This window comes from Pelecanus crispus, chromosome 3 (genome assembly GCF_030463565.1).
Source record: "Pelecanus crispus isolate bPelCri1 chromosome 3, bPelCri1.pri, whole genome shotgun sequence".
NCBI lineage: Eukaryota > Metazoa > Chordata > Aves > Pelecaniformes > Pelecanidae > Pelecanus > Pelecanus crispus.
The window spans coordinates 22,738,549-22,751,474 of NC_134645.1; the positions used below are offsets into that span (position 1 = coordinate 22,738,549).

At 36.6% G+C, this 12,926-nt stretch overlaps 1 protein-coding gene across 1 annotated transcript in view; it reads left to right on the plus strand.

Annotated features, from left to right (window-relative positions):
- The first annotated feature begins 14 nt into the window (after positions 1–14).
- WDR64 (WD repeat domain 64) overlaps positions 15–12,926 on the plus strand; it is a 76,534-nt gene continuing 63,622 nt past the window's right edge. Inside the window, exons 1-4 of the mRNA XM_075706925.1 lie at positions 15–162; positions 863–993; positions 9,190–9,292; positions 9,703–9,806. Of these exons, the coding sequence (XP_075563040.1) occupies positions 15–162; positions 863–993; positions 9,190–9,292; positions 9,703–9,806 (486 nt within the window). The remainder of the gene's footprint in view (positions 163–862; positions 994–9,189; positions 9,293–9,702; positions 9,807–12,926) is intronic.

Genomic DNA, 12,926 nt, shown 5'->3' on the forward strand with positions numbered 1-12,926 from the left:
TCTGTTAATAAAGGATGTCTGAAAAGGACTGTGATAAGGAGAGTTGCTCTGCTCTTGACGTGCCAGATTTCAAGAATGCTTTGAAGCAGTTCCAGAAACTAGTTGAAAAAGTGGTAGCCCAGAAGACAAAGGAGAGGTTAGGCTTGTGTATTGAAGATGATGGTAAGAGATACTCTTTCTGATGGGAAAGTGTAATTTTCATATGGAGAGGAGGTGCCATGAGACAAGACTGTAAGAAAGACTTCAAATTAATGTTCAAACTGTGACTTCTTGATTTTCACAGGAAATAGGCACATTGTGCTACAAGAGTGCTTTCCTCCTCCTGTTAGGACTTCTGGTCAAATTATAATGCTATGGTGATTGCTCACAAGATATAATTGGCAGAGTTGCCACATATACAAGTTAGCATAGTGTGGTTTCTAGTGATCTGTAAAAGCATGAACCCAATGAATTCTGTAAATCCAGTTGCTTAATTGTAAATAATCAGGGAAAAGTTTTGCTCTTCTCAGTGCAAGTGACTGTTGTTGCATGAAAGGATAAACTTTATCCCAGGACACCACTCAGGTTCAGATCAACAAACCAAAATTGTGGTATGAGAGTAAGGGAAGAAAGAAGAGGTGAGAATTTTTCACCTATTCTTTTATCTATCTGTTTCCTGTCATGTATTGCAAATCAGGTGGTTTTGAAAAGACTGAACTTTTTTTTTTTTTTTTTCAAAATGCTTTGGTGAATACAGTGTAAGGAGCTGGAACTTGCATGCTATTGATATTGAAGGAGAAATAAAACAGGAGGTAGGGGGGATAAGGAAAGAAGCTGCACCTTGCCAGTTTTTAACTCTGTGCATATTGTTCCTCCCATACAGATGAGATAGACTATGATAAGTTCTATACAACCACACAGACACTTTTTGGTCCAGAAGTCAAGGATCATAATGTTAAGGCCTTTTTCAGGAAGATTAGCAACAACCTTGATGCAAGGACAGAATGGTGTGAGGTAAGGATTTCTAAAACTTTATTAAATACAAACAACCTATTGGAATCTAAAAGGTAACAGTATTAAGCTGTTGACTATGTGTTGTTCTTGAGTCTGTTATTCATGAGCTCCATGGCATAACGGAGCACTTTCATGTTGTTATTTATCCTGGTTGCCACTGATTTCCTAAAAAAAAAATAAAAATTTGGAAAACAGATATGCCTTTGAAGCTAGAAAATTAGACAAAATGTATTGTTTTGGTTGATCTAGACAAAAGCGAAATTGAAGAACTGGCTTAGAGTACCATACTTGTTGCTATGTTATCCTATTCAAGAAGTGATGTTTAATTTTAACAAGTTGAGAAAGAAAGAGGCTCCATGTTCAGTTTGATAGTAAACAATTTAGAAACTTGCATGTGTCCATTTGTTGATTAAATGCAAGTTTGCAGCAGAAATTTGAAGATAGGAGGGTAAAATCTGTCTTTGGAATTTCTCTTGTGAAATTAAGTCGTGATATCCATTCTGGTAGGTGCCTTGAGAGCTAAAGGAGTTTGTATTATTGTAAAATTTAGCTCTTTCTAGTTTGTGTTATTCTGTGCCCTATGCTATTATAATTTTAGCTTAAATAAGAAAAATCCTATGCTCCTAGTGTTGAAACCTGGAATGTGAAGCTTGAGCATCAGAAGATCAGTATTCAGTGTAAGTGGAAGTTGTAAATATGAAAATAATCCCTAGAGGCATCCCTAACCTATTTTATTAGAGCGAGGACTAGTCCTTTCAGGCCATCATGTCAGTGAAAGATTAAGTGTGGAAGACCTTTGCTGAGCCCTGCCTGCCCGCCTTTTTCATGTGGGTAAACAGGTGGGTATTTTGCAAATGACAACGTTGTCTCTACAAGCTTTTTGCTAAGAGATTCCCATACTGGATTTTCTGCTATGTCTGGCTAAGTTCAGACTTCTAAATATATCATGGAGAAGAGCTTAACACATGGGAGAATCCATGCTGCTAATTCTAGCAGATTCTTAAGAACAAGATTTGCTCATACTGTGCTGGTTACAAAATCAGTCCAGTAATTTCAGCAAGCAAGACTATTTTTTATTCCAAATATGTATGATTTTTCTTATTGCATTTCCAACTCTGAGAGGTGTCTGTCCTTATAGAGGCATGCCACTAGAGGTCTGATAAGAAAGGTTAATTAGAATGGATTCAATAAAGCCTGGGTAGGTTACATTTTTATTTGTAGGTGAACTGCTTTTCTTTCCTACCCCTATCTGTTTGGTACATCAGCTGAACTTGCAAATCAAAATTCTTATTAAACATTAATTGTGCTACACTGGTTTACATGAGTTGAGGAAGTTGGTCCCTGTTCTGGCTGAACCAAGATCCTTGAGCCTATCATGTAGATGCACATGCATACATGTTGAAGTATGACCTAACTAAATAAAAACATTTTTCCTGCTTGTTTTGTGAAAGAGCACTGAGTCTTCTACCAGAACTGCTTATCCTCAAACAAAGTTTGATATACTAGATTCCTGACAAGGCAGCAGGATCTGGAGCATGGAGCCTGCATATGTCCAGGTCTTCTCCTGAACTACTTCACTGATATGCATTGGCCTCAGGCTTCTTGACAAAATGCAAAATCTCTTATGACTACAGTATGCAATTTGTGCTCTGAGGATAAGTCTATCTTTAGCTAAACCATCAGAAACGCTTCCTGTCTTTCTTTTCTTTCCTCCCTTTTCTCTCTTTCCTCTGCTTCCTCTCCTTTGTGTTCCCCTTTTCACAGGGAGAAATCTGCCCATTACTTTAAAAGTGAAGCATTAGAGGTATGGCAGCATTTCAGTAGAGAGTTTTTTCACCAGAGATTTCTGTATGTATTATTTGAGTCTGTAGATGGGTGAGATGTAATCCATTTTTCTGTCTCTAATGGTGGTAAATAGGAAATCTTCGTGTGACAATGTGGTAACTATGAAATAGTAGATCTGGTTTACCCTCCTAGCTTCTGGCTGCATATAGCTTAAGGATTTTTTGTGCCAGAGTTGCAGCTGCACTCTGTATTTAGTATCCCTTGATGGACTTTTAATCTATTCATTTGTAAATTACTTCTGAACCCACCTAAAAAGGATACTTCCATAGCACCCATAGTTTTACACATTTTGTGAAAAAGTACTTTGTCTTGTTTCTTTTAAACATGATGCCCTTTTTTTCATGTGTTATGAGAAGCTATGAACACTTGCTCTAGAAAAGTATCTTTTATTAAGGTATTTCCCATGGATAGTGTTTCAAGTAACTGTTCTATAAAAATGACTGATTTTTACATTGTTAGAGCCAGCCTGTATCAAACCTGTTTGTTTTCTACCTGAAGACAGAATTGTGCAGATGGGACATAACTTCCATCACACAGTAACTTTCCTGTGATAGCATAGGTGGCTTTGCATATATGGCGAGTCCTTGCTGGACTTAAAGTCATAAGGCAAGGTATTAACAAGTGGCATGAACCATAAATTCGTTAGCATATTTCTATTTTATAGTACATTGGAACATCACGTTATTATTTGAACCTTGAAGATACCTAACACCTGTTCTTTACACGTAATCAACAATTCCTATCAAGTAATTTCCTATACCATCCTAAAAACAGTGTATTTGGGCTTTTCAATTTAATAAGCTTCTATATGGGAACATTTCTGATTAATACCTCTCTTAACATTGTTTTTACTTACAATGTCACATTACTCACAAACTTTGCTTATGTCAGGCATTAAAGATTTTCTTCAAGGAGGGCCTGGGGGAAATCTGTGAAATAGTCAGCTGTAGAGGACATCAAACATCAAGGGCAACAAAGCTGGTGAAGGGTCTGGAGAACAAGTCTTATGAGGAGTGGCTGAGGGAACTGGGGTTGTTTAGTCCGGAGAAGAGGAGGCTGAGGGGAGACCTTATCGCTCTCTACAACTATCTGAAAGGAGGTTGTAGTGAGGTGGGTGTTGGGCTCTTCTCCCAAGTAACTAGCGATTGGATGAGAGGAAATGGGCTCAAGCTGTGCCAGGGGAGGTTTAGATTGGACATTAGGAAAAATTTCTTCATGGAAAGAGTGGTCAACCATTGGAGCAGGCTGCCCAGAGAGGTGGTGGAGTCACCATCTCTGGAGGTGTTCAAAAAACGGGTAGATGTGGCACTTTGGGACATGGTTTAGTGGGCATGGTGGTGTTGGGTTGATGGTTGGACTGATGATCTTAGAGGTCCTTTCCAACCTTAGTGATTCCTAGTTTTTACTTTTATTAAAAATAATCCAGCCACCAAGCCAGGAAACATGAAACTATTTCTCTACCCTCAACTGATTTAGTGGTGGACTTGGTAGTGTTAGTTTAATGGTTGGACTGGATGATCTTAAAGGTCTTTTCCAACCTAAACAATTCTATGATTCTATGTAACTGCCTTCTAGTGAATTTCCCTATAAGCCCTCTTTATCAGATAGAACTTCAGGCCACATCCAATTCCTCTATTATTAAGTCTAACTTGTCAAAGGTAAATTTGAAATCTTTTATCTTTGCATGTCTCCTACTTGCATGTCACGCTTCTTCCTTATTTCCCCTTTCAACATGAGAGGATACTTAAAGGTGAAGTCCTGGCTTTGCTCAGCACTTCTTTGAAACTCTAAAAATAGGGGGGGAAAAAGACATTTATGGATTTGCTGGTACATGATATACAAGCTAAGTGCTTGAAATGTCCAGCTGCCATCAGACATGCTGAAGCACTGCGTCATTACAGCACTAGTCAAATTCTTGTACTATTGAAAATTCTCTGCCTCATTTCAAACTTCTTATCGTTCTTTGTATGGGAGAGAGGTGAGACAATCTCTTGTGTAGATGTGGCAAGCTAGACACATACCCTATATAGAGTAAAATATGCTCTATGGGTATGAAGCAGGGACCAGTTGAGAAAAGTACTTCTGAATTCATGGTGACTGTCAGACTGACAGTCCTTTGTTTAGGGAAGCAGAGCAGTAGCAAATTATGTTCAGGCTCATTAGTTTATAGAGAACTGAAGGAAGCTCTGTTTGTTTACTGGAGTGAGTATCATTTGCTCCAAAACCTTACTTGAGTTTCCAACCTAATCAGACTAGTTACCTGGGTTACATAATTACACAAGCAAGAATGATAGGGGGTTTAATAAAAGAGGTGAAGACCCTTTAGCTTCCTTATGAAATCTGTGTGGGATTTGCCTGGGAAAAAATTCCCCAGAACCCTTTCTATGAGCATCCCTCAAATTTTACCAAGTGTGAGCTGAGTCATGACAGTCTTTTAAAATGTTCTGTGTACAAACTTTCTTGAAAAAAGCATGCATTTTGTGTAGAAGATGGCTATCAGTCAGACTATATTGACTGCCGTAGAGAGTGAAATAGAAATATTTGTTATTTCTCTGTTCAAAAGAATCCTGATTAAAGTGTTAATGTGCTTTTTTTAATTTATTTTCTCTTGTGCGGAGAAATATTTAACATAAAGTAACTGGAAATTCATCCGTGATGGAAGTGGTAATTCAGTTATGAAACAGACAAAGATCAGACTGTTTGAATCCACTTCAGTCTGACATTGATTTCTTTACCTTGACGTGGCCTTATCCAGCACAGTTTGAAATACAATACTGCACTGAAAAGCTGCACTGAGTTTTTCACTTTTTAGGTTTTTTTTCTGTTTAGCGGAAAATCTGACAGTGATATGTATTACAAGTTATCTATACACTATGGAACATAAATCTAAGCTTCCTTCAGGACAAAGGGTAAGATTTTTTTTTACAGGTAGGCTGGGTATAGAGAAAGAAGTGAAAACTGAATTAAGAAAACTGCTGACTCCTGGAATTCTCTAGATTTAGCTTACACTGAAATAGAATAATCATTACATTGATCATCTGATTGTTCTCTAAGCTCAATTTACAACAACCATAACTTCAGCATCAGCTTTTGATCTACTGTAATTGTGGTAACATCCTATCTGTAATGATTGGATCAAAACAGATATTCCAGGCTTATCTGAATGGGTTCTAATAAAATAAAAAGGGATTGGTTTGTATCCTACATATTACATGGTGGTGGTCTTTTTAAATTTTTTTCTCTGAAAAGCTCTACAGTTTCAAAATGGTCCAGGTAATCCTGGAGAGTTACTAGTGTCAGGAATGAAGCCAGTATTTGTTGTTCTTCTGACTATGCCACAGGCTTATAAGCGTAGCTGCAGTACAGCTGTAAAGTCTCCTCATCTGTTTTTCACCTCTTGACATTCAAAGATGTACACATTTACTTACTGGTGAGGATCATAGACCTTTTTTTCTTCCACCCATATCTGCAGCACATCCTCTTTTGTTTATTTTTATTATTTTCAAGTTGTCTGTATTTAACACTTGACCAGCCTATGTCCCACTTGCTTTTCTCATCCTCCTTAGCCTTTTCATTCCTTTTAAGTGAAACTTTACTTTTTCTTAAAAAAAAAAAAAAAAATGCAAATTGCTCCTTTACATGCTTTACTCTATTGAAATGTTAATTAGCCTTTTAAGACTGGAAAGCATTCTGGGTATTCTAGTTGAGACCAGCTGTTGTTTGAGAGAGATGGTAAAAGAGACAGACATGCCTCCCTTAACTGATACATTCATTCTTATTATGTTCATTAACCTACTAGTTATATTAGACTAATCACATTTATAAACTACAACTTGAATATATCATTAATTACCCCCTGTGAACAATGTAAGTAGCCTTGATCTTGTTTCAGCTTCCTTTTTATCACCTAATTTTTCAAATGTATTATTGATAAGTTACTTTCTGTAACATCCTAAATAACCATCATGGTTTCTGCTGTCTGTGCTCCATTTTTTTCATGATTTTTTTCTAAAAGGACTGTATTTCATCGCTGTTCTTCTGAGTTCCCCTGCTGCTTTTGGCACTGCTGAGCATGCCCTCATTCTTGAAAGTCAAGGAAGAGGGATACACGTCACTTTGTTCCTTTGATATTTCTCTTTTATCATCTCTGTCTCTCCCCCACCCCCCTTTCCCAGAACTCTATCCCTGACCCTCTGTTCCTCTCTTCCTACTCTCACAGATCTATTTTTTTCAAATTTACCTCTCCATATCTGGCCCCTCTTTAGCTTGACAAAATCTTCCAAATATATTTCCATGACCTAAAATATCATGGCCTTGCATGACTGTTCCTAATTCTTTATCTTCCTGATGTTTCTCTTTTTCAAGTACCTCCACGTTCAAGGGTTTCCTAAGTTTCCAGCAGTCTCCACAACAATATACACATACTCAGAGGACACTTTTTTTCATTAAAAAAAACCATTAAAGTAGTTTTAATTCTTCTCTTTGTTAAATTAGGATCTACCCTTAGTCATTTACTGGCTTCAAAATTTAAAAGACCTATCCTGGACAGTCTAACAGCTGTCATTTACCAATGACTTGGGAAACTGACCTCTGCATCTCTTTCCCAAATGTAGTTTGCACTTTGAAAGCTCTATTTTTTAGTGGCAAACATCTGAAAGATGTGTAAGTTGCATTTTGCTTCATCTTTTATGTTCTTTGTCAACTTTTTTACCATGAGGGTGATCAAACACTGGAACAGGTTGCCCAAAGAGTCTGTGGATTCTCCATCCTTAGAGATATTCAAAACCCAAATGGACACGGTCCTGGGTCCTGGCTACTTGGTGTAACTGACCCCCTTGGAAAGGGGGATTGGTCTAAATGATCTCAAGGGGTCCTTTTCAACCTCATGACTTTGTGATTCTGTGATCCTGTATCACTGTCTTTATATGTATTATATACATATAAACCTGCTACAAGAATATTAATTGATCACAGTGGAAAGAGTAATTTTTGTGGGAAACAATCCATTATAATGTTCTAGCCGCACCAGTTCTTTCAGGACCCTTCTATTTAATGCTAAACAATTGGGGGATTCAGATGGAACTTAAAACTGTGATAATCAACTGTGAAAATAAAAACCAGTCCATATATATGAACTACTAGTATTACCACTTTTTAATTCATGCTAGGTATCATGAAGATTATGTTGTTATGACTTTGCAGAAGGAGCATACACCTGGAATTTATCCTGTTTGGATACAGGATGGAAAGATAAGGTGATACTACAAGAAACTAGAAAGAGGAATGTAAGGGGCTATAATAGACAGGTGATGTATTGACTGATGATGTATGATAGATAGTAATTGTGTGCATGGTACGGAGGGAGCAGTGAAGTGAAAGATGAAGAGTAATGTTGTGTAAGAATATTTTTTTTGAAAGATGTACATCTGAATCTCTCAAAGAAGAAAAATGGGAGTTCTGTTGTATACCATGAAAAATGTTGAACTAGAAAAATCTGCAAAGTTTTGCCTTGCATCCAAGGGGACATTGCTTTTAGAACTCATAAAAGAAAGTGAGTATATATAATGTCTATAATGTGAGAAAGGAGATTAAAAACTATCTGTACAGCTGAGTGAGGCTGAACTCATTTCCTGAGGAAATGACTAACCTACTCTTGGGTACAGAGCTTAAAGTTTGAAGAGCATTTCAGCTGAAGTATTGTCACAACCTGGAACAGAAATGAGTTACTTACCTGAATATCCTGTCTGGGGATCTCCATCATGACCAGTACAAATGGAACATTGCCAGAATTAAGGAGATGGCAGAAAAAGAATTTTAAAAATGAACTTTATATTCAATTTTTTTCAGGCAAATGGGAATTATTAAACGTATCTTTATGGAAAAGCTCTTCTGTGTAGGCTCAACACTATGCCACTTTGAATCTCTCCATTTATAAATACAGAGAAATCTGTTTTGTCTGCCTTTTACTGTTTTTTCTTCTAGTTGAGGTCTAGCTGAGGAAGCACAAGTAGGTAAAACTGGAAAAAGGAAACTGAAGATGACTATTTACAATCATTACAAAGCAAAGCTGTACTAACAACTTTATCAGTTAGATGGTTTTTATTCCTAGAAGCTCTGTGTATGCTGGCTTCTTTCCAAACATTGAAGAAAGATTGTGCCTGAGTTGCAGATCTCAGCAATATAAATTCATATTGACAGCTAATGGTTAAGGCAAATAACACTAGGAAACTTATTAAAAAATATTAAATGATAAAAATGTCAGATAAATATTTGACTGTATATAAATAAACATATATTCCAGAAGTAGATTTGTTATAAATGGCTTGTTTTGTTCTATTGTGTTTTGTTTAGATTTTTGGCTATTTCATAGGAGGAAGTGATGCTATGTCTTCCCAGCTGAAAGAAGAAAACATGGTTTTCCTTGTATCTGAAAAACAGCAGATTACTCATGCAGGTGACATACTTCATCTTGTATCCAAAACTATTTTTTTTTAATGCTGTGTTGCACACTTTATTGAAAGTACAGGATCTCATCTCTGTCTTTGCTTATTATTCATGCTTCTTCTTATGTGTTCCAGAATATGCTTTTTGTCTGACTCAGACTATTTATTTATGCAGTTATTCTTTGCCTTTCTGTATTTTTTAAATAATGTAAAAAGAACTAGCACATCCATAATGCATTAATGACATTTAAAAATGCAACATGATTATTTAAATCAAGTATAAGATGATCTGATATAATGCACTACTGCCTTGGAGTTGGTACAAATGTGCATTTCAGGAAGAGAAGATTTTCTTGATATTATGGTTCTATTTATTTAGATTTTCTCTGTAAGATTAAAAGTAATATTTTATCATTGACAGTTGTCAAGAGACAAGATGTGATTAAAGATATGGTGAGAGTGCCCCATCTGGATTTCACAGTAACATCCTCTCAGAAAGGAGTGCTAACTGTTTTTAACAACCAGGTAATTCTGACTCAAACTTTTTTATTATTCCATTAGGCAGTATATACGGGAACCAAGCGAACTGTGATCTAGCATGCAAACTTACCCATAAAAAAGAGCTAGATATCTTTTTTTATTAAAGTTAACTTTTCTATACTTTTAAGTACAGTAGGAAATATACATCGTTATTTTCAATTATAAACCTACTGAACAGTCCATAGAAGCTGATAGAATGTAGAGATGACTAATAAAATGCATTCTTAACAGAAGTTACTTTAATAGAAAATAATTTGCATTTCTTTTTAGAAAAAGCTTCCCTTAATACAAAATACGCTATTGGAATTAACTTTTGCATATACAATGGAAACCAGAGAATTAACTATTTTCTACAGCTACTGAGAATATCTAGAATGGACAGAAATATTTATCAGTTGTTTGCAAAGAAGAGTTATTCAATACAGCAATATCTAGAAGCTTGAAAGTCTTGAATTTTCTGACAGTCCGCATGACTGCTTCACAGTTACTCCTCTCATCAGCAAAGTGTAAGGATATCTGTACCATTTTAAGCAGAACTTCAGGCTCAAGATGCTGTTAAAGTAGAATTTGTAAATGACTCTTCCAGATGATTATACTACCATTTAGAGGTATGCACTTCTAGATGCTATGAGGTACATCACACATCTATGCTCATTGGCTTTACATATGTGCAATTTTAATACAACCAGTTTATTAAAAATTGTTTCAGACAGTGCAGTAAAGCTTTAAAGCAGCACTAATGCTTTCTAGGGGTTTCAGCTAATTAGTGCATAATGCTTATGACAGGAGCATGTAAAGCAAGAAAGGACTCCTGTGGATGATTAAACAAAAAAGCAAAACAAAAAAGCAGCTTTGGTAAATACTGAAATAATTTATTTGAAAGCCTAGTTCTCTGTCCTCCAGAGCATTATCCCTCTTACGTACCTACAGAAAATAATTTCACAAAGTATCGTGTTAAAAATAGCTCTCTCCCCACCCCCCACCTCCCCATGCTGTTTTCAAGTTGAATTGCTGCCTCCTTATAGACTGGACTGATGTCACTCTGACATCAGTGACTGCAGCGTAAATGAGTTTACACCCAGCTGCTTAATTCAGTAAATTAGAGACCTCAAATCTCACTTATAAAACTGTACATTCTGAAAATGACTAAGGCATTACGACAGCAGTCGTTTACTTGTGATATGATCTCTGATCTCAGTTGATCTGAGCAAATTAATTTTGACTTCACTAGAATTGCTCTGATCATCTTGATGCAAGGAAGAGAAAACTCTAGTTCTTTAGGATTGCAGTCATTTGAGTTCTGTTGCTAGAATATCACTTCACATCACAAAGGCAAATACAGAATTGTCACCTTTTACATCATTCTTCTTCTCTCAAAGACCAAGGATTTAAAGAGAACTGGCCTTAAAATCTCAGCTAGTGAGCTATTTTGTCTAGTTGGGCTTTGCAGCATATTGGTAAGGGAATATGAAGATGTTTGCCCTGAAGATGCTGCTTGGTGTGGGACTTATGCTCTGGGTGGAGGGGCCAAAATATGAGTTCATGAGCAGTGGATTGACAAATAGACAGAGAGGCTTATTTTTGTATAATTGTTGCATTTTTAAAGTGCAGATTATTAAACATATAGTGTTCTTGGTTGCACATATATCTCACGGAAGTCAGTGTGTTCCATGTACGTGAATGAATAATATTTGGTCTGATATAATCAGTGAATCTAATATAATACAGAATTTAACTGTGCCACTTCTGGGGCATTTGGCTAGTAAGAAACATACATGTAGGGGAAGAGACAGGGCCATATTCTATTCATTCACCCTGGTGTAAACTGATATCCGGTGCAACCAAGCTTTCCGCAAGATCAGCTTAGTATTATTCTCTTTGCTTTTTGGAAAGTAAATATAACTTGACAATTTCTTTAATGGTTGCATTATATCATTGGAGTCAGTTGGCAATCTAGATGATTTTTTGTTTGATACTGGGTAGAAACCGAGAATAGTTAAAAACTTAAAAAACCCCTAATTTACAAATAAGAATAGGAACAACAAAGAGGTTGCCAACCATCACACAGCTTGTCAATCTATTAAACTTCAGTTAAATAAGAATTAATCAGATTTTTTTATCAGCAAATAATTAGTGTCAGTCATGTTAGATGACATTAAGAATGCTTAATTTAGTCTGTATATATCAGGATAGATTTCAAAATCATCTCCTATTTCTCCAGTGACAGGCTTCCATCATCCACTATGTAAATTGCTTGTGAACCTAATTATTGTCTAAAAGAGGGCTTAGTGACTTTTGTTAACCCTGGTTGCTGTTATAATAAATCCCATGTTCTCTTACGTATCTGCAGCTATTGGAAATTGAAGTGAAGGCAAAGAAATACTCATTTGTAGACCAGCAGGTTCTCTATTTGAGGGCTAAGCATTGCTTTCTGCAACAAATGTGGACCTAATATGCTTCAACACCTATATGCAGCTCTGCATTATTAGCCATTTCCTGCTTACTCTACAACATGAGACAGGTAGTTACCCTTCTCAGGATCTCAGACATGGATGCTGCCTTGATCAGCACAGAAGACCTGTAGGAGTAGGCAGCCTTAAGGAAAATTCTCTGTGCGTGCTCTAATTGATTTTACTGTAGATAAAGCCAAATCTGATAACAGTGCGTGGATTAAACTCCTGATAAACAAACTCTGTTCAAAAACTGTCCATGATAACACTGGGCATCACACTTCTATGGGAAGAAAGACTTCCTAGCCTCTTGGTTTATGAAATGTGGAATTGCTGGGATGAGAATGAGGCACCACTGATTTATTACTGAAGATGAGCGGTGGCAAGGGGAAGTGAAAAAGCAGCTGTGGGTGTTTCAGAAGGGAAAAGGTTGAAACTGCTTTTGAAAACTGAATAGTAGTTTTGTTAGACAAAGAAGGTGACCCTGTCTTTACTGGGTGATGGTGACAGGTATGAGTACCACTCTGTGACTTTAAACACTTTAGTTTTTGAGTCACATGCTATGCTGTCCACCAATAGTTAACTTTGCTGAAAGATGCTGTACCAATATGGGTATTCCTATTTGCAGCCTAACGTGCTACCTCTACCTGGTATT